The sequence below is a fragment of the Lolium rigidum genome, chromosome 5, assembly GCF_022539505.1.
Source record: "Lolium rigidum isolate FL_2022 chromosome 5, APGP_CSIRO_Lrig_0.1, whole genome shotgun sequence".
Taxonomy (NCBI): Eukaryota; Viridiplantae; Streptophyta; class Magnoliopsida; order Poales; family Poaceae; genus Lolium; species Lolium rigidum.
This window is the reverse complement of record NC_061512.1, coordinates 55,273,997-55,296,077: the sequence shown is the minus strand read 5'-3', so window position 1 is coordinate 55,296,077 and position 22,081 is coordinate 55,273,997. Positions and strand designations below refer to the sequence as shown.

General features: G+C 45.1%; 2 protein-coding genes and 1 pseudogene across 15 annotated transcripts; 2 read left to right on the top strand and 1 right to left on the bottom strand.

The window, feature by feature from the left end:
- Window positions 1–8,873: 8,873 nt before the first annotated feature.
- Window positions 8,874–17,492, bottom strand: LOC124653011 (pentatricopeptide repeat-containing protein At2g15980-like). Of its 14 annotated transcripts, none has more exons than XR_006987797.1 (4): window positions 16,023–17,492; window positions 13,753–14,496; window positions 13,629–13,674; window positions 8,874–9,016 (listed from the first exon to the last, which is right to left on the bottom strand). XR_006987797.1 is itself a non-coding variant. In XM_047192063.1 (2 exons), exon 1 carries the CDS (start codon window positions 17,490–17,492, stop codon window positions 16,065–16,067), a length of 1,428 nt encoding a protein of 475 aa, XP_047048019.1. In that variant the 3' UTR covers window positions 11,364–13,674; window positions 16,023–16,064. The 14 variants fall into 14 exon arrangements, 3 of the variants coding, with proteins under 3 accessions (XP_047048019.1, XP_047048018.1, XP_047048020.1); XR_006987798.1 differs by having other exon boundaries at window positions 14,361–14,496; XR_006987799.1 differs by lacking the exon at window positions 8,874–9,016 and adding an exon at window positions 10,580–11,329.
- LOC124653012 lies at window positions 9,119–10,294 on the top strand (annotated as a pseudogene).
- On the top strand, window positions 10,468–12,339 carry LOC124653010 (receptor-like protein EIX2). Its single transcript, XM_047192061.1, has 2 exons — window positions 10,468–10,885; window positions 11,018–12,339. The coding sequence occupies exons 1-2, from the start codon at window positions 10,468–10,470 to the stop codon at window positions 12,178–12,180; spliced, it is 1,581 nt and encodes a 526-aa protein (XP_047048017.1). The 3' UTR covers window positions 12,181–12,339.
- Window positions 17,493–22,081: the final 4,589 nt, after the last annotated feature.

The window sequence follows — 22,081 nt, the reverse complement described above, 5'->3', positions numbered from 1 at the left end:
CTCGATGGCGGACTTGTGAGTTGTGAGATGAGTGGAGAGCTAGCAGCGGCTGGTTTTGTAGGCGAGCCTTGTCGCTCCGGCTGAGCCGTCTTCGAGAAGCTGCGTCGGAGCAACAGCCAGCAGCTTCCCTTTTTCTACGAGGGAAAAAACAGCAGCTTCCAACTAGGCCTAGGTTTGGGGCCACCGTAATGGGCTCAAAGGCTCAATGTAGCGGACTGTTCGAAGGAATAAGAACTGGGCCAAAAGAGACGAGTAGATGGGCTATAGCACATTTTTGTCTCAAAAAAAAGGTAGCTTTCTAGGGCCACCCCTAAAATCACAATTGGCGATAGGAAAATGAAAACTTTCGTCAATATATGTATTTGACGCAATTCTCTTTGGAAAGCAAAGTTTTTGGCGATAATGAAGTATTTAAGGAATAGCGTTCATAGTGATGAATGTATGTTATATGTGATCTACATTTGTACCATACATTTCTAAAAGAAAAAATGATGGCTTTAGTCAAGAATGCCTCGTTTATCTTGGCAAACTCGTCTAAAGGGAAGGGCTCAGGCTCAGGCTGATGAGTACATCCCTATCTCACTACTACCTCCGTTATTACAAGTTGAAGATGAACCTGCTGTGGAGCTCAAGTCCAATGAAGTTAGGATTGGACCCATTACAAGGGCTCGTGCGAAGCTACTTAAACAACAGGTGAATTTGTTCCTAAATGATACTTTGATTGATGAGAACTTTATACTGCCTAAGTGCTATTACTTATGTATGATTAGGTATGAAGAGGGAGCAAGCATCGCACGAGGAGGAGAGGAGCAGCTGGACCAGAAGATGGACGTGAACCTGGACATGGAGCTGGACATGAAGACATCCCATGGACGCGCGAGGGAGGAGCGGGAGGCATGCGCGAGAGGAGAAGATGTTGTCCAGGCCGGTGCCAGATCCTGTCCGACCGGCCGTGCCGCCGGACCATCTGGTCCCAGGCCCGGTACGACCGGATCCCGCGCCGGGTCCGTCCGGTCCAAACCGGTCGTGGAGCTTGTGCCAACTGGGCGCATCCAGTAAGCCCGGAAGCCCCGTCCGGTCCACACCCGGCGCCAGGCCCGGTTGAAACCGGACCGGCCGGTCCCAGACCCGGTTGACCGGTCCCCAGACCGGTCGAGTCCGAGTCTGTCTCGACCAGATCTATTCTGGGTCGGTTATTTTCGTACTTTTTCGATCTGAGGTCATCCTAAACCCCTATATAAGTGCCCAGGACGTCCCCAAAGTTGCTTTAGACCACGTTTAAGACAAACCCTAGTTCTTAGTTGTTTGCTCTGCAAAACTATTGAATCCCTACACCATATTGCTTGATTTGGTGTAGATCTGAAAGTCTTGTGTGATCTGTTGTTCCATTGGGAATTAGTAGATTGCAACTTACCGCTTCGTGGTCGGCGGCTACGTGCGCAAGTGTGTGGAGTTGCGAATATCTTGCAGTGTTGAGAGCTGTTGCATTGGCGACAGGGACCAATCGAGAGATCTCGTTGCGTCATACAAGTTATCATCCACTACATCGTCGTGTTCATCCGCTGTGTTCATCCCGTGATCATCATCACCACCGTTGCTTACTGAGAAGATCGGGCCACCCCTTATCATATTGGTATCAGATTCTTGGGTTTCCTATCCAGAAAAAGCCAACAATATTAGGGTTAGGGTTTGCCACAGCTTTAGATTGAACTAATTTCTTTTCGTAGTTGTTTTTGCGTCTCTTTTTCTTCCATCTAGTATTGTTAGGGTTTGAGTCTCCGCTATCATCTAGTTTCAGTTTTTTGTTTACTCCGAGTCCACATAGCGTACAGTGTGCTACTCCCTCCGTTCTTTTTTAATTGACTCAGATTTAGTACAATTTTGTACTAAATTTGAGTCAATTAAAAAGGAACGGAGGGAGTAGTTCCCAACCATAGACACAGCCTATCGATATACGTGACTAGGAACTTCCCCAGAAGAGACTAGTTTTACCGCTCGACAGGCTGCTCATTAGGATTTTGGTGCTTTGCATATTTTGTTGGCCGTGTTATAAAGGAGTTGTGTCATATCAAAAAAAAAAATAGAAAAGAAGCAAAAATAGCTACATAGCTGCGTTATAAAAAGAAAATACAGAAAGAAAAGTGAAGTGTTAGTTGACTCAAGTGAAGGCCTAAGTTTTCTTTACTGCACATGTAGTTGAGCAATCTTGTGCCTGTTCCGTTGAGCTTTGCTAGCGTATCTCGAGTGCATTGCAACCTATCCTCCATATAGTTGCATTGCCACTTTTATCGATGTGTGTGAGTATCTTTGGTTGTCTACGGTCAGCGCTAGAGCTTGTTATTGGTGCAAATAGGTAGCCTACCTACAGCCCCACATATATCCTGCTTTGTCGTGTGATTGTTCTTATACCCTTGATATTCGCTTCGCTACATCCGAGCACTAGTCGTTACTACAAGTGGTAAGCAACACTAATTTACTTTGGAACGGTAAGATCTCCTTTTCTTATCAGTTTTTGAGTGAGTTGTGAGAGTACCACCATCTATTTTTGATTTAGTGCACTAACCTACTAATCATGTCTGCTAGTGATCATAAGCTTGTTAACCAGGAAAACAAGGATTCCACAGATATTATCACATCGAGGGAGTATGAAGCTCTTCGTAATGAGATACGACGTGAATTCCGCACTCAGGGTGATGAGCTTAGGGGAACGGTCCAAGAGATCTCCCAAAAGCTGGATGCTACTAATGCGACCGTCACTACAATGGCAGATCAAATGAAGGATATCCAGCGCAGTCTTCGAACTTTAACAATGACTGTTGAGAATCTTACAAACCAACAGCAACAACAAGATGAAGACGCTGATGAAGCACCTGGTCGTGGTGACCGTCCTCGTGGTTGGGCTCCACTTGGCCGCCATGGTCGTGGACTTGATGAGGAAGATGGATTGGGTAAGCCCAAGTTCTCCATACCTAAGTTTGAAGGAGGAGCTGATGTTGAAGAATACCTCACTTGGGAGCTCAAGATTGAGAAGTTATGGAGCTTACATCCGAATTACACTGAAGATAGGAAGATCAAGCTTGCTTCTTCCGAATTTGATGGCTATGCATTGCGTTGGTGGGATGCACTTGTTCGTAATCGACAACATGATGGTGAGCAACCTATTATCACATGGCGTGCTATGAAGGATGCGATGAATTCTCGTTTTGTACCCACTAATTATTTGCGTACAATATATGCTAAGTTGACCCTATTGAGGCAAGGTGTGAAGACTGTTGATGAATACTACATGGAGATGGAGATGCTTATGCAGCGTGGCCGTGTCCGTGAGTCTCTAGAGATGACAATGCAGCATTTTCTCAATGGATTGAAGTATGATATCAAAGGCATTGTTCGTCATTACAGCTACACCAATATGAATCAATTTTTACATCATGCAAGAGAAGCTGAATCACAAATGGCTGAAGAAGCAAAGGTTAAAGGTCGTGCTACGGGAGTTGGGCGCTTCACGCCTCCTGCGCCCCCACCTACGGCGCCGGCGCCATCAACGCGCTCCGCCCCTTACTCTACTCTGCCTAGCAAGCCGGTTTCCAATGTGTCTAACGCAAAGAAGTCCGAATCTGCTGCAAGTACGAGTGGTTCTAGCATGTCTACTGCGCGCAACCGTGATATGGTTTGTCATACATGTGATGGCAAGGGTCACTTCAAGAGAGATTGTCCTAACCGCAAAGTCATGATTATCAATGAGGACAATGAGTATGAGACTGGAGATGATGTTGATCCTAATGCTCCAGACGATGATGACTATGACACTGATGGTGAAGATGCATATCCGTATGATTCTCGCACTATTGTTGTGTCGCAGCATGCTCTTAATGTGTTGCCTAGTGCATCTACTCAGCGCTGCAATTTGTTCCAAACAAAGGTTTTAGTTGGTCCTGACAAGGCTTGCAATGTTATTATTGATGGCGGGAGTTGTCGCAATTTGGCAAGCAAGGAGTTGTGTACCAAGCTGAAGTTGAAGTACCTACCGCACCCGCATCCATACTATATTCAGTGGTTGAGCGACAATGGTGAGATGAAGGTAAACCACATGGTGTGTGTTGAGTTTGAGATTGGACTGTATAAGGATTACATTGAGTTTGATGTGGTTCCTATGATGGTGTGTCACCTACTATTGGGTTGGCCTTGGCTCTATGACCGTTCTGTGCAACACAATGGCCGTGCCAATACATATCACTTGGATTTCAAGGGCAAGAAGATTAACTTGCAGCCTATGTCACCACAATAGATTGTCAATGAGTCTCGTCAGAAAATTGAAGTAAACTTGGAGGATGCACCTTTAGATAGGCGAGAGAATTGTAATATCGTGAGTGATATAACGAAAAGTGAGAGAGTGAATTCCTTAGTGCTTTTAGCCACCAAAGAAGACATGCGAGAATTTAGTGAGGATCCTACGGCCATGCCTCTTGTGCTTTTGTACAGGGGTACGGTTTTGGTTTCTAACGACATGACCCCTCTTCCTCTTGGTGTTTCTAATGTTTTGCAGGAATTCGGTGACGTGTTTCCGGAGGAGGTACCCGCAGGACTACCACCATTGCGTGGTATTGAGCATCAAATTGACTTGATCCCAGGAGCCTCGCTGCCCAATAGGGCGCCATATAGAACAAATCCCGAAGAGACGAAGGAGATACAGAAGCAAGTACAAGCGCTACTCGACAAAGGTTATATCCGCATAAGCCTTAGTCCTTGTGTTGTTCCTGTTATTCTAGTTCCTAAGAAAGATGGTACATGGTGTTTGTGCGTAGATTGTATAGCTATAAACAACATTACTATTCGATATCGTCATCCTATTCCCCGTTTAGAGGATATGCTAGATTAAATGAGTGGTGCTGTTGTGTTCTCTAAAATTGATTTGTGTAGTGGTTATCATCAAATTAGGATGAAAGAAGGGGATGAATGGAAAACTACCTTTAAAACAAAATTTGGTTTATATGAGTGGTTAGTAATGCCTTTTGGTTTGACTAATGCACCTAGCACTTTCATGAGACTGATGAACCATGGTTTGCGTGAATTTATTGGCAAGTTTGTGGTTGTGTACTTTCATGACATATTAATCTACAGCCGCAATGAATCTGATCATACTATACATATTCGACATGTTTTGCAAGTGTTGCGTGATAATAAACTATATGGTAATCTTGAGAAGTGCACATTTTGCAAAGATAAGGTCATATTTCTTGGTTATGTTGTCTCTAAGCATGGAGTAGAAGTAGATGTGTCTAAAATTGAAGCTATTCAAAATTGGCCTACTCCCATGAATGTGAGTCAAGTAAGAAGTTTTCATGGTCTAGCTGGGTTTTATAGAAGATTTGTGCCCAACTTTAGTACTATTGCCGCACCTTTAAATGATTTGACTAAAAAGGGTGTTGTTTTTTCGTGGGGCGCAGCCCAAGATCATGCTTTTGATGAACTTAAGAGATTGTTAACTTTTGCACCGTTACTTGCACTTCCTGATTTCAATAAGCAATTTGAAATTGAATGTGATGCTAGTGGTATTGAAATTGGTGGTGTGTTGATGCAAGAGGATCGTCCAATTGCATATTTTTCTGAGAAACTTTCTGGTGCTAAGTTGAACTATCCTATATATGATAAAGAATTGTATGTTTTAATTAGACTTCTTGAGGTTTGGCAACATTACTTGTGGCCAAAAGAATTTATCATACATTCTGATCATGAAGCTTTGAAATATCTGAAAGCCCAATCTACTTTGCATAAGCGTCTAGCTAAGTGGGTTGAGTTCATTGAGTCTTTTCCATATATTATTAAGCATAAGAAGGGAAAAGATAATACTGTTGTTGATGCTCTATCTAGAAAGAATATGCTATTAACTCAACTTGATGTTAAAATTCCTGGTTTAGAGATATTATGTGATTTGTATGCTATCGATCATGATTTTGCTCGAACCATATCGCTTATGTGCTATTGGTAAAGCATGGGAAAAATATCACATACATGATGGGTTCTTGTTTAGAGCTAACAAACTATGTGTTCCAGAATCATCTGTGCGTTTGCTCTTATTGCAGGAATCACATGCTGGAGGTTTGATGGGTCACTTTGGGCGTGAGAAGACGCTACTCATGCTAGCTGACCACTTTTATTGGCCAAAGATGAGGCGGGATGTGGACAGGTATGTGAAGAGGTGCATTACTTGCAACAAGTCCAAGTCCAAGCTGAAGCCTCACGGTTTGTATACACCTTTACCGGCACCTACTACACCTTGGGAGGATATTAGTATGGATTTTGTGTTGGGTTTGTCGCGTACTAAAAGAGGCCATGATTCTATATTTGTGGTAGTGGATAGATTTTCTAAGATGTCGCACTTTATTGTCTGCCACAAGAGCGACGATGCGTCGCATATTGCTAACCTGTTTTTAGGGAGATTGTACGTTTACATGGAGTTCTGAAGACTATTGTTTCTGATCGTGACGTGAAGTTTATGAGCTACTTTTGGAAGACGTTGTGGAGAAAGCTGGGGACAAAGCTACTATTCAGTACTACTTGTCATCCCCAAACTGATGGTCAAACTGAAGTGGTGAATAGAACATTGTCACAACTGTTGAGATCCATGATCAAGAAGAACCTGAAGGTGTGGGAAGATTGTTTGCCGCATGTGGAGTTTACTTATAACAGGGCGGTACATTCTACCACATAGATGTGTCCTTTTGAGGTGGTGTATGGTTTCAAACCCATTACTCTGCTTGATTTATTGCCTCTACCCATACATGAGAGAGTCAATATGGAGGCATCCAAGAGGGCAGATTTTGTGAGAAAGATTCATGTGAAGACTAAAGAGTTGATCGAGAAGAAAGGCAAGAGCAATGCTGCAAGGATGAATAAGAAGCGCAAGGAAATATTGTTCAAGCCTGGTGATATGGTCTGGGTACATTTTCGCACGGATAGGTTCCCGAAGCTGCAGAAGTCCAAGTTGCTTCCTCGTGGTGCTTGGTCCTTACAAAGTGCTTGCCAAGATCAATTATAATGCCTACTCAATAGATCTTCCAGTTGATGAGTTTGGTGTCAGTAATTCTTTCAATGTTGCTGATTTGACACCATATGACGGAGAAGACCTTGGATCGTCGAGGTCGGCGCCTTTTAAAGGGGGGGGGGGGAGATGATGAGGACATCCCTACCTCACTACTACCTCCGTCATTACAAGTTGAAGATGAACCTGCTGTGAAGCTCAAGTCCAATGAAGTTAGGATTGAACCCATTACAAGGGCTCGTGCGAAGCTACTTAAACAATAGATGAATTTGTTCCTAAATGATACTTTGATTGATGAGAACTTTATACTGCCTAAGCGATATTACTTATGTATGATTAGGTATGAAGATGGAGCAAGCATCGCACGAGGAGGAGAGGAGCAGCTGGACCAGAAGATGGACGTGAAGCTGGACATGGAGCTGGACATGAAGACATCCCATGGACGCGCGAGGGAGGAGCGGGAGGCATGCGCGAGAGGAGAAGATGATGTCCAGGCCGGTGCCAGATCCGGTCCGACCGGCCGTGCCGCCGGACCATCCGGTCCCAGGCCCGGTACGACCGGATCCCGCGCCGGGTCCGTCCGGTCCAAACCGGCCGTGGCGCTTGTGCCAACCGGGCGCATCCAGTAAGCCCAGAAGCCCCGTCCGGTCCACACCCGGCGCCAGGCCCGGTTGAAACCGGACCGGCCGGTCCCAGACCCGGTCGACCAGTCCCCAGACCGGCCGAGTCCGAGTCTGTCTCTACCAGATCTATTCTGGGTCGGTTATTTTCGTACTTTTTCGACCTGATGTCGTCATGAACCCCTATATAAGTGCCCAGGACGTCCCCAAAGTTGCTTTAGACCACGTTTAAGATAAAACCTAATTCTTAGTTGTTTGCTCTGCAAAACTATTGAATCCCTACACCATATTGCTTGATTTGGTGTAGATCTGAAAGTCTTGTGTGATCTGTTGTTCCATTGGAAATTAGTAGATTGCAACTTACCGCTTCGTGGTCGGCGGCTACGTGCGCAAGTGTGTGGAGTTGCGAATATCTTGCAGGGTTGAGAGCTGTTGCATTGACGACAGGGACCAATCGAGAGATCTCGTTGAGTCATACAAGTTATCATCCATTACATCGTTGTGTTCATCCGCTGTGTTCATCCCGTGATCATTATCACCACCGTTGCTTACTGAGAAGATCGGGTCACCCCTTATCACGGACTCAGGCTAGCGCGGCACAGCCCACAGGTTCGGTCCATCAATTCATCAAATGATCAAACTATATTGAAGTTAGGCTAGTCAGTTTAAAACTCCTGCTTCCGATATGTTAAATTAACAGTCGCCTAGATGGGATATACGCTGAAGTACTGTGAATCGCCTGGACGGGAAATATGCTATTGCACAAAAAAAAATCAACCATCGATTCCATAACACCTACAGGGCATGGCATGTAATTTTAAGGAAAGACTGGACTAGAGTAGAATCAGATATCTATATTTGTCTCATTCTTCCACAGACCGTGCATACAACGTCATTTGTCGCACTCGCATCGGTAGATTCCTACTATACATCAGGACTTGAACTGCTAATGCCCAAAAAAATTCCAAAATTTCTTATATTCAATGCATCATAATTCCAGGAATTAAATTTGCTACCGAGAATGGATGTATTGTGTAGATCTAGGAGTGATGAAAATAAACTGAAATGATAAAAAAAACTAAGTTCCTTGCGCAGTAAACATAGTAAGGTGGACTAAAATATTGATTATACAGCAAGTCGCTTACCATGCCATGCGTTGTAGGTAACAGGAAGCAGAGCCTCCAGGCAATTGTTTATCAACTCAGGTTTTATCTGCCGTGTATTAGACTTCTGATGTCCCACTCAGTGAAGTGTATTCCTTGCATAATAAGACACAAGAAATCACATCAGTGGAGCAAGGTTTCCGTCCAACGGTGACTGCTCCTTCGGACCAAGGACTCGTGAAGTGAAATCCCTGCATGAGACACGAGAAATCACATCAGTGGAGCAAGTTTTCCGTCCAACGGTGACTTCTCCTTCGGGCGAAGGACTCAGACACTCAGTGAAGTGAATTCCGTGTATAAGGCGCAAGAAATCACATCAATGGACCAATGTTTCCGTCCAACGGTGAATTCCCCTTCGGACGAAGGAAAATCGGCTATAAAAGAAGATACATACAGGAGTACATACACATGCACTTTCATACCCCAACCAAAACCCACAAAACAAACCCTCGTCAGAATGCCTGAGGTCAGGTTTCTCGTCCAAGTAACTTTGGTAGTTTTGTTGTGCCATCTCCTCACCGTTCCACCACAAGCCACAGCCTTAGCCTCAGTTCATCCAGCACCACCAGCATCGAACGGGAGCTGCATCGCGTACGAGCGAGCCGCGCTTCTCTCCATCAAGGCGAGCCTCCGCGGGACCCCAACACCAACTTCTCGTCATGGCAAGGTGAAGACTGCTGCAGATGGAAGGGCATCAGGTGCAGCTACAAAACCGGCCACGTCGTCAACCTCAACCTTCGGGAAAGACCGGCGACTGTCTCGAAGTCTATCCATACAGTGGTGAGATAAGCTATTCCTTGGTCAGTTTACAGCAACTGAGGTATCTAGACTTGAGCTGCAATAACTTCTATGGTGCCGAGATACCGGAGTTCATTGGTTCTTTACCAAGCCTTAGATATCTCAACCTTTCATACAACCGGTTCTATGGAAGAATACCCCCACAGATCGGGAACCTCTCCAAACTTACCTACCTTGATCTCAAGCCCTTTGGCCCGAACAACCATCAATTTTATTATCTCTACCCAGGTGATCTTCAGTGGCTATCACACTTGTCATCACTGAAGCACCTTGACTTGAGCAATGTGAACCTTACCACAGTTGTGGACTGGGTCCATAATATCAACATGCTTCCAGCTCTTAGAAAGCTTTACCTGCAATACACTGGCCTAAGAAATAGAGTTGCTTTCGTTGGTCAGTCCAATCTTACGGCACTCGAGGTGCTCGATATCTCAGGGAACAACTTTAACACCACCATTGCCCCAAACTGGTTTTGGAACTCAACCAGCGTCACTTCACTGAACTTGAAATATTGTCAATTCCATGGCCCTATTCCAGATGACATCGGAAGCATGACCTCTCTAGAACAAATTTCACTCCAGCAGAACAATCTTATGTCCACCATGATACCATCCAGTTTCAAAAAACTATGCAACCTGAAAATACTAGATCTAGAACATACCAACACCTGAGGGGATATCACAGAGTTGATGTACCGGTTACCGAACTGTCCTTCTAGCAAGATGCAAATGCTTGATTTGTCTCATAACAATGTAAGTGGGGCTTTGCCAGATTGGTCAGGGCCGCTTACCAACCTGACCTACTTGGTCCTCGCTACCAATAACCTTACAGCATCTATACCACAATGGATATGGGCACTCAACGATTTGGTCATTTTGGAGCTGGCTGGAAACAAACTAAATGGCATAGTCACGGAAGATCATCTAAAAGGACTACAGCTTTGAGGTTTTTAGCGTTGGACAACACACTTCTTCAGATAAAGATCAGCCCGAATTGGATTCCTCAATTCAAGCTACAAGCAATTATCTTAGCATCTTTGCAGCTAGGACCGGCATTCCCACCATGGCTTAGATCACAGACAAGCCTTCAGCTCATTCACATTTCAAACGCAAGCATAACTGAAATCCCAGATTGGTTTTGGGTTGCATTTTCAACTGCAGAGTTTGTGGATCTGTCAGATAATCAGATAGCCGGGACACTACCAGCAACATTGGAGTTTATGGAAGCAGATACAATGGTATTGTTCAATAACAGATATACAGGTATGGTGCCAAAATTTCCAAGAAATATTACATACATGGACCTATCTAGAAACTCTTTCTCGGGGACATTGCCATCAGATTTCGGAGCCCCTTTGTTGCAGGGGCTTATTCTTTATAACAATTCAATATCAGGCACCATTCCATCTTCAATATGCTCATTGTCACAGCTGGTTGTGCTAGACCTATCAGGAAACAAGCTTACAGGAGAAGTTCCAAGTTGTGAAGAGGATTTAAACACACACATGCAGAGTCTTAGTGTGGTAAATTTAAATACCAACAACCTCTCAGGAGAGTTCCCAAGAGTTTTAAGAAGTAGCCGGTACCTTGTTTTTATTGATCTGTCATATAACAGATTCTCTGGAGACCTACCCATGTGGTTGGGGGTAAAATTGCCATACTTGGCACTCTTACGTCTGCGGCACAATATGTTTTCTGGCCAAATTCCTGTTGAAATTGGAATGATTCAAGAGCTACAATTTTTAGATCTTGCACATAACAACTTCTCAGGTATCATGCTGGACTCATTAGTTAACATGAGTGCAATGGCCCATATTTCTGGATACAGTTATGTTCTTGATAAAGTGATCACATATTTCCATGGACCCCATTTGTATAACTCAGTATATGATTTGATTTATTTCACGGAACAAGTATCAGTTCTTACTAAAGGACAACAACTTGAATTTTCACGTCAAATCCCGTACATGGTGTTTCTTGATTTGTCATGCAACAGTCTAGCCGGGGTGATCCCTCAAGGTATTGGTGCTCTCATTGGATTAAGAGGTCTGAACTTTTCATGGAACAGCTTAAGTGGTGAAATCCCAGAGAATATTGGTGAGCTCAAGCAATTGGAGTCTCTTGACCTGTCAAACAATGAGCTTTCAGGTGAAATCCCTTCAAGCATGGCATCTATTACCTCTTTAAGCCATATAAACCTCTCATACAACACTCTATCTGGAAAGATACCATTTGGAAATCAGCTCAGGACTTTCGATGCATCTTCTTACATCGGAAACATTGGTTTATGTGGTCTCCCCTTGACTAACAGTTGTCCTGGAAATGGGTTGAGTCCGCCAGCACATGCAGATGACGGGGATGGATTGGAGGACATATCCATTTACCTTGGTTTCGCTGTTGGCTTCGTTCTTGGCCTTTGGGTGATCTTTTGTGTGATGTTGTTTAAGAGAAAATGGAGAATTTCTTATTTCCTGTTGGTCGAAAGGCTGCAGGACAAGATTTATGTGACTGTGGTACTAAGATGGGCCAATCTGAAGAGAAAATTAGTGAAAACCTAAATATTGTTATATGTTATGCACAATAATTACCATGTGTCCAGGTATGTGTTTGCTACATAACAGTTTTTAATTGACTGGCTACTAATACTGTAGTGGTGTGTTAGAAGTTGTGTATGAGTATGAGTATGACTAGGAATTTATGGCTCATAGAGATTTGGTGTCCCATCTTGTAAACTTTCTTCTATTTATAAGTTCATAGTAAAAAAGTTACATCAACAGGGAGGACCACCCAGCCCCATTTATGTATCTATTTATTATTATTCAAACGATAGAAGAAGAACAGACAAGATTCATCCATCCAAATTCAAGATGTTTGAGCGCTGCTGATTTCACCGTGTAATTAAGCAATCTCTCACGTACACACGATAGTTTGAATCTTGGCTTGAGAATACATCACATGTGCACAAACAATTCAAGTGAAATTCAGTTGCTACTCTGTCACTCTTACAAGACCACTACAATCAGATTTATCATGAGAGTATATAACAGATCTATTTCATGGTGATTGCTACGCTACGCCATGGCCCAGCAGCACGTGCGAGTAGAAGATTATTTTTTCAAGCTTTGCCTTTTTGATATATTGAAAATGTCGAAAAATTTCTACAAGCCTAAAGAGAGGCTAGGAAACACACACAGCATCAGTACGATCCATAATAAGTGTCGGGAATTTAGTTCAAATTTGAACTAAATTGAACTAAAGCCCCCGACACTTTATTATGGATCAGAGGGAATACATCCCATCCACCGCAAATTCTAAGACCTCAACCACCAGCTCGGGACCAGAGGATAGCTTCCTCTTTAATCTGAGCAAGGAGCATCACGAGGTTTGCACAAGCACCAGCAAAGAAAACACGTGTTTCGGTGCTTCCAAAGCATCCACATGGTGAACACTGAGCAGGACGAGGGAAGCAGTCGTTCCACTAATCCTTCTTTATTCGAAAGCCACCATTCAATCAGGGGAGCGTCAGGGTCTGGGGGCCTAAAGATGAACCTGATCCATGAGAGTACTTCATCCCAAATTTCTCGAAGAAGTAAGACAGTGTAACCCATCATCACCAGAGGCTAGATTTACTTTTTTACAAATGTACATACAATTGTTATTAGATTGATAAAATAATATAACTCTTCTAACTTGGAAAAATACAACTCTGTTTTATATATGAATTCAGAACAAAAAGAATCAGTTATTTGGTTTTAAGAGGTAGCTAAACTCTATATCAAGTGATCAAGTCTGAAAGTTCTAAACTTCAAAGTACAACCTATTATATCATTAAACAACGATAAAACAATGGTGTAGATCGATCAATTTAGATGTAAAATATATGTACGGTGGATATTCATGACATGCACATGAGTTCTACTAATTTTGATGGCAGAATACTTAAGCAAGAAACGAAAAATTGACAAGCAGGAGTCCAATTTAATTAGTACCCGATGTCAGTACTTACTTCTTGTGAGTCTTGCTGGCCGCATGTATGTCTAGAGCTTTCACAGCTGCAACCAAAAAGAAAGGGTTCACACTCTTTTTGAGGAGCAATGCATGACTTCGCATTAGCTACCAGAAGTTAATACATGCGAGGGGTGAAGTGCTGACTGCAACCAATTTAGAAATTCAGTTTCCGTACAAGCTCCACGTAAAACCAGTAAAGCCTGGATTCGGAATAAATCATATGTCAAAAATAGATTACGGACAATTAGCAACTTTGATTTGATTTTGCAGCAAACCCATCAATTGTTTATAACTAACGAAATTCCAGATATTTTTGACAAAACTTAGGAACTGGAGAATAAAATCTTTTTAAATAGATTATGTAATAGAAAATTAATATAGCAACTTATTGCATGCTTACTCGATATAAACCCTTACAGAATTGAGTTAAAAACCATATTAGGCAGAGAAAGTATAAAACTATTTCCAGAATGAAACTCGAAATAAGAATATAAAGTAAATTAGCAAATTGCATTTTTTATAAACTCCATAATTGACTAAAACTAAATTTTAATTTTCAAGAAAACGCAAAAGAATTTGCGTCTCATTTCATTGAACAGGAAGACATCAGTGGTACAACCTACAAAGAGGAGGGACACACACACAACCTTCCTCACCAAGCAACTACGACTAGGTGAGGAGGTGCCCTCAACTTCAGACCGCAACGACATTAGGCCTTGCCCAGCCTTACCTCCAGCCAAGAATGGAAAGGCATCAAGACTCGGGGCAATAGGACAGCATCATCCGCTCATCACCGTTGCCAGACGCCTCCAGTGACAATTGCAGCTCCAGGACTGCTTATGCTAATGTACCTCGCACCCATGTGCCTAGAGAGTTGGCGGGTGAAATTCAACTTAGAGAAGTTAGTAGTTTGTGGAGTAAAAGGTAGAATAAATTTAGCAATAACTTTATAGAGAAGTTAGCAGTTGGATTTATACATGAAACTCAACCTAGATATGAAATGTGGAGTAATAGGTAGAATAAAGTTAGCAATTCTCATCCACGAACATGCATGTAGTGAACAATGTGAATGTAAAATGGCTGGTCTCAATATGCATGGTTTCTTGCTTCAGTCAATGCGAAAATAAGAAACATATATTAGATGTATCAACATGAATATGTTTGGCAGTAGTAGAAATGAGATTAGAAAGGAGTCATAGAATGTAGACGTGCCAGGGCTTAATAAATTGGTTGTCTCTGGTGGAGTTCAAGATGACTACAATCTATAACAAAGTGGTAGAATGAGAAGAACCAAATAATATGTGTATCTGAAGATCATGTACAAAACATGCATGGCATCAGATAAGAACAATCGGCGTATCCACACTGTTATGCCATTTGTGTGAGCGAGTGTGTCATACAAAGGAAGCAATAATTTTTTTACGTGAGACAAATAAAAATCTGGAACCAACAAAATATGTCCAATATGTAGTGATTAGTTTTGATTGTTCTAAATAATATAAGCTGATGCAATCAGCATGGGCACTGGCAGCAAAACATAAGTGAGGCCAAGAGTACTGCAAAGATAATATTTTAGCACTCTTTTATGGGTTCCACCGATACAACTTTAGATTAGATGGTTGGCGGGCAAGTTAGAGTAAGATGGGCATGTGTTTGGAAGAGTTTCGCTACATGATGTTGTACGTCGAGTAACATAACTGCAAAATGTCTCACGGCGAGACAAGTAGAGGAATAGAACACAAGGTTATATGCGTCACAATATTTAGATTTACTTCTTCATATTTGATTGTTTAAATTTTTATAAGCATCATGTACGCAAGTATTTCCCTTCAGTTTGGTGTATAATTACCTATAAGTAATTAATAGGGAAAGCATAATTGAGCAGATTGCGCAATCATACTTTCTTTTGCGCTCATGAAGTCAGCTTGGTTGGGGATAAGTTTGGGTCATCGGTTAGAGAGATAAACCTTGGAGGAGATACAAGTTTGGTTTATTATGCTTAATTAGAAAGATACAAGGCCCTGCTTATATAGACAATTGGGTACAGACTTTAAACAGAACTCTAATGACGTCAATTTCCAATTGAGTACTATCCATAACTACATTACAGCAGCCTATACTAATTGAATCTTAAGTCGTGATAGGTACTGCCATTGGAATCCACCTTAGTGCTGCAGCTGGCCAGCTGTAGTCCCAAGATCCACAACCCCTAATATAATCTCCATCCATGACAATATGTTCTCAAGGCTTGGGCATAACTAATAACAAAATTGATCTTAAAATATTATTATGCTTTGCACATTACAGCACATATCCTAATAGTGAGACCAGATACAAAAAGGATCGTATTGGCTCAGTCTAAAAATCAGATCATATTGGATGAGACACATACCGGTTTCTTGAACAACGACATACATAGCTTCCAAACAGTACATCACTGCATACAAGCCAGGCCGATTTCTTCGTCAATGCCTATCACCGACATTTCCTTCCTCAACCTCTCAACCATCTCGAAGTCCTCAGTCTTCTCATAAGCACGGACAAAAGCATGGTATACCTCAGCACCAGCCTTGAATCCCTTCCCAGCCATCTCTGCCTGGAGTCTCATGGCCACCTCCACTTCTCCTTGTTCACAAAACCCCCTTATCAGCGCCTCGTAGCTTCCCCGACTAGGTGTGAAATCTTCCCTTCTCATCTCTGCCCTCAAAATACCTAACCCCTCCCCAACTCTGCTCTTCCGACACAATGCATCAACAACCTCCTCGACAACCTCCGCAGCCATCGCAAAACCCCTCCTTCTAAGGTCTGCACAAACAAGCATCGCAGCATCGACATTCCCTGTCCTGCAATGCCCTCGAACCAACCACTCAAAGGTTGTAACACTTGGCTCGATACCACCAATCTCCATGTCCTTAAACATCTCCTCCGCCATCCCCACCTCTCCAGCACCACAATACCCGGCAATCATGGTGTTGTATGTGGTGACGTCTGGCTGGATCCCTCCCTGAACCATCTCATCCCACAGTCCTCGTGCCTTATCAAATTTTCTGCCGTCACAGTAAGCAGCCATCCTAATGTTGTAGGTGCCCACATTGTGCTCGCAAGAATACCTGTCCATTTCGTCCAGCGCGACGCTGAAATCTTCACACTTGCCTTGGCGGTAGAAAGCGAGGAGGAGGGAGTTGAAGGTCTGGGCGGTTGGCTGGAGCGCGCGGCTGGTTCTTGTGCCCGGGAGTGTGTAGATTTGGTGGTACATCTCGAGGGCGGACTCGGCGGAGGGGAGGGAGCGGAAGAGGGCGGCGGCGGTGGCGGGGAGGGGGCAGGCGCCGGCGGCAAGGAGGCGGCGGGCGATGGAGGTGGCCGCGAGGGGGTCGCGGCGGGAGCGGAGGTAAGCGAGGAGGAGGAGGTCGAAGACGAAGGGGGCGGACGCGAAGCGGCGGTAGGTGGCGGCGAGGGCGTTGAATATCTGAGAGGGGGAGTAGTGGCAGGTGGCGGAGGAGAGGACGGAAATGGCCGCGCGCCGGAGGCGCGAAGCGGCGGCGACGTGGGCGGCTGAGGCGGAGAGGATGAGCGGGGGAGGGGAGCGGGCGGGGAGGAGGCGGCGGAGCGCGAAGCTGTGGAAGCTGAGGGCGACGTGCGGCCGGCGGCGGAGGAGGAGGAGGACGGCGGAGACGGCGGACGCCGGAAGGGGATCGGGGAGCGGGAGAGAGGAGAGGTGAGACCACTTGGACTTGGAGCGGTGGGAGGTGAGCGCGGAAGCGGCGGCGGCCGCGTACGGGTGGGCGGCGTCGATGAAGTAGGGAGAGGAAGGGTCGGTCGTGGAATCTCCGGTGGACGGGGCGGCGCCGCCGTCGGCGTGCATGGAGAAAGGAGGGTACAGTTGCGTACAATTTCAGTGGGCCGTTTGGATGTCTAGAAGGAATTTCTGTGGAAATTGAAGCCCGGCTCCAAAACCGAGCTGCATTGGAAATGATGTGCAATCCCAAATTTGGAATTTTGGATGGCATCTCAAATTGCTTGTCAGAATCTAGTGAACCTCCAAATGCCAATTCCTGTTTTGCGTGTGCAGTATTGATGAACTGGTGCTTCTCAAAGATAGAACATGAGAATACATGAATCCAAAGATTACTTCTACTTTTATAAGTATTGCTTGTACTTGGCTAGTAGAAATTATAAATCGTACTAAAATGGTAGCATTGCAAATAATTGACGGTTGTGGTATTTTGGCATCAAAACCCTAATTTGAGTGATATTTTGACACTTTGGTTTCTTACTACTGTGTTTAGGCATTTTCAGTGGTATTTTAGTCATTCTCTCCATAAGAGAACCCCATGGTGCCCATTTGTGAAGAAAATCTCAATAGGGCTCCATTTGAAAATAATCGGGCACATGAAAACAGAGGCCCAATTCGAAAACAGCGCTGCATTGGAAATGGTGTGCGATTTGAAGTTGGGATTTTTGGATGACGCTTGAAATGGCTTGTCAAAATCTAGTGAGCCTCCAAATTCCAATTCATGTTTATTGATAAATTAGTGCCTTTCAAAGTTAGAACACGAGGATACATGAATGCATAGATTTCTTATACTCCCTCCATCCATAAAAGGGTGTCGAAGATTTATCTAAATTTCAGATGTATCTATATACTAAAGAGTGTCTAAATAAATACAAATTTAGACAAAATTGTGACATCCTTTTATAGACAGAAGTAGTACATTATAAATATTGCATGTACTTGGCTAGTAGATAATGTAAATCATAGAATAGTAGAATTGTAAATAATTATATACATAATATAGGGTTTAAGATGAAGAGGGAGCGCCACCATGGAAGAGAGGAAAGGGAGTGGGTGTAGTTGGGCAAGATGATGGAGGGAGGAGGGGGGGGGTTACATGAGTGGGAGAGGAAAGGGGTGTCATGGGAGAGCCTGAGACGATGAAATGCAAAAGCGTGAGATAATATAAGACATATATATGGTTAAGGCATGACACAAGAGAGTGGATGAAACTGATGAATTGCGTGGCCTCGGCATGGTTTATCCAGCGACCTTGTGCTCCCTCAGTCACCTTATGTTGACTGCCAAAACCCACCGGCGGGCAGCGGCCTTGTCAACACCGTAGAGCCGGGAAGAGTCTAGAGCTGCGGCTGGCTGAGACCCCTCCGAGCGACGGCCCGCAATGCTCTTCTGGTCACACGCGGCGTTGCGAAGTGCAAGGGCGTGCCACCCGACCTATACCCGGTCGGGAAGGTGATAGGGATGCCTCGCTTAGTTTCCTGCAGGGCATACATGTAAACATTAAATACGAGCCTCGATCGGCTCTCAGGTTATCCTGTGAATCGGCTCAAAGAGCCGATCCACCCATGATCCGTGCGGGGTGCACGAATACTTGGTGGTCCTGCTTGATCAAGATAGAGCTAATGAGATCTACGACGATTTAGGGTTTTCACCGCATAATCGGATCATCCTACTCCGGAGTTGGGCCTCGCGGCCACGCACGGTGCTCGTAAGCCGATCCTAAACAAGGCCACAAAACCAACATGATGTTGATCCTCGGAACATCCCGTTTAGGACTTGCGAACGCCACCCTACGTGCCACTGGATCCTCCCCCTTTGTAAGGCCTAACTATTGCGAGATATTAAACTAATCCTTGTAGAACAAGGAGCAATCGTAACGGATCAGATCTACTAAATAATGATCAAGCGGGGTGCCGCCCCACACCTAAGATAGGCGTGAGGGCGGCTAGATATGCAAGGGTTGCACTACGCAAGCATGCTTAAACGAAGAACAATGCTAACCCTAACACATCTAATGATAACTACGTTGCTCGCCATCAAAAGCGCTTCAGTACGAGCAACGCATGAACAACGTGGGGCTTGTGCTGCCTAGATCGCAAGATGCGATCTAGGCAGCATGTCGCTTACCTGATAGAAACCCTCGAGACGAAGGAGTTGGCGATGCGCCGAGATTGGTTTGTTTTGGGGTTGAACGTGAGTTGTTGTTTATTCCATAAACCCTAGGTACATATTTATAGTCCAGGGGACTCTCTAATGTGGGCATGCACTAAACCGTGCACGACTAAGATTCTATCTCTAAACTAAAATAGATCTAATATGTTACAGATACACGGGCAATTAAGCCCAACTTGGTATAACAGGCCGATTCATATAATTCTCCACGTATATTTCCTTAAGCCCATCTGGACTGCGGCCCACCTCTGACTCGGTCAAATCTTGGTGATAACACATGCCCCCCTGGTTTTGGAATTGGTAATTCCAAAATCACTCTGCTTTCCTTTGTCGGGTCATGTCGTGGCAGAACCATCGCAGTATCCCTCGTGATGATGCCTTGCCTTCTCAACTTCTCCGTGTGATCTGGCAGTTTTTTTTTCTTCTTTTTTAGGCACCACTTCCTCGGAAACTGCTGTGGCATTGAATTTCCACTATATCCTCCTTCGATTTAACCGCTCTGAACAGTTCTCCTTTGTATCTCCTCCGCATTAGCACTCCAAAAACCCTCCCAGCCACCATGTCTTCCTCCTCCTCCGCCCCTATCGGATCCTTCCAGCCAGTCCTCCACGTCCCGCGAGCCGACGCCGGAGTACAACGCGGCGGCGGTCCATGCGGCCAACACCCGCCGCGCCATTGCGGCCGGGAGGAGTCGGACCACGACTTCTCCATCCGGTCCGAGGACGACCGGTCCTCGACGGACGGGGAGAGCGACCTCCGCTTCCTCGCCGTTGGGGAAACGGAGGAGGAGAGTGACGACGACGGCCTTCTCCTGCGACTTCACCTCTTCCGGGGAGGAGGAGGAGCAGGAAGAGGAGGAGGAGGACGATGACGAGAGCTCCTCCGACGAGCCGCCGGCCAAGCGGTTACGCCCTTGGCCGGGCAATCTTAGCGACTTCGACGCAGCGACGAGGACGACGCTGACGAAGAAGATGAAGACAACGAGGGTCCGGTTGGCGGCCATTGGAGCGACGACGAGCCCGCCGGGAGCAGCGCCGATAGTGGCGACGACGGCGGCGACGAGGGCAGTGATGGCCCATAGATAGGACCTCTAGAATAGGGCCGATAGTAGTAGATGGGGCAATGGATCCCCTAGTATTTCCCTTTTGAGAGCAATTAGCTCTTTATGTAAGAAATCTCATCTTAATCAATGAAGAACTTTTCCCCAATCTTGATTTTGCCGATTCCTTTTAATTGAGCCGATTCTCTCTTCTACTGACCTTGCCGATTCGTCCCCTTTGCCAATGCGTAATGAACCGATCGCACCGCATCGGTCCTTTGAAATTCACCCTTCTCTTCTTCGAGTGATGATTTTCTAAATCCGGTGGAAGATGCCGGATTTTCAGGAAAACCTTCGAACTTTCCCAACCAAACCCAATAATCCTGTTCGGTACCCATCATTGTGAAGAAGGTTGCAATGAAGGATCAGCCGATGGTATCCTCATCGGTTCTTTAAACAGAGTATCCACTAGGCCTCGCTCGCCCCCGAGCCTTACTCGAGGCGAGGATGTCAGAGAGAATGCGCCACAGCCGATCCTCTTTCTTCCTCCGACAGCCGATAATCCTCCGTTTCAGCTGAACTAGCCCCCAAAGATTAGAAATCCTTGACGAAAAAGGTTCAGGAACCCGGATCGGCTCGAAGCAGCTGGAGAAGTTTCTCGATTCTGAAGTCGATGCCCTTGCATCGGCTGTTCCAAAAATGTTTTTTATTTGGCCGATTTCCCTTAATCGGCCCCCAATGTCTCCTTGCACGTACGTTCTCACATGTTTATCTGCACATGCTCATCTGATTATATGCCCCCCGAGCCGATTCTGTCAAGAAAATTGATGGTATCGGCTCTGTTGGATAACATGTTGAACCCAGGCAGAATGGTGGGTGAGGATAATTTTGGCCGATTGCTGGAATCGGCCTCCACGTTGCTTGCTCGTTGAAGGTTTTGTAAGTTCCCTTCGTAAATTTTTGGGGCCGATCACAAGGATCAGCCTCTCCTGGTTTGCTCATTGGTTTGATCTTGCTACTTGGTCGAGCTGGATAAAACCAACCCAACCTCCGACTTGACGCGCTTGCTCGTCGTCCACCTTGAGTGCTCCGTAGAGTCGTGGAGGGCTAAGCTCTGTCGGCAAGACGAGTACCATGTTTGTGCCGGCCCGATGTCTCATCATCGGCTTTCCTCCGTTTAGGGCGCCACTCCATTTTCCGTGGACGACCCTCTTCATCCAGGGTTCGCCGAACCTTTGCAGCCGGATCGGGCCGTGCATTCCTTAGCGTATGCAGGTACAACCTTTCGGCTTCCTCCGGGCCGCGCAATCGCCGAACCCTGCGCTTTTGGGAACGGCTGAGTCCGTCAGGGCACCACCTTGGCCGGTGGTACCTGTCTTCTTCCACTTCTCCCTCGTCCTCTGAATCCTCAAGATCTGCCCAACGAGGTGACTCAGCGCGTTTGCTT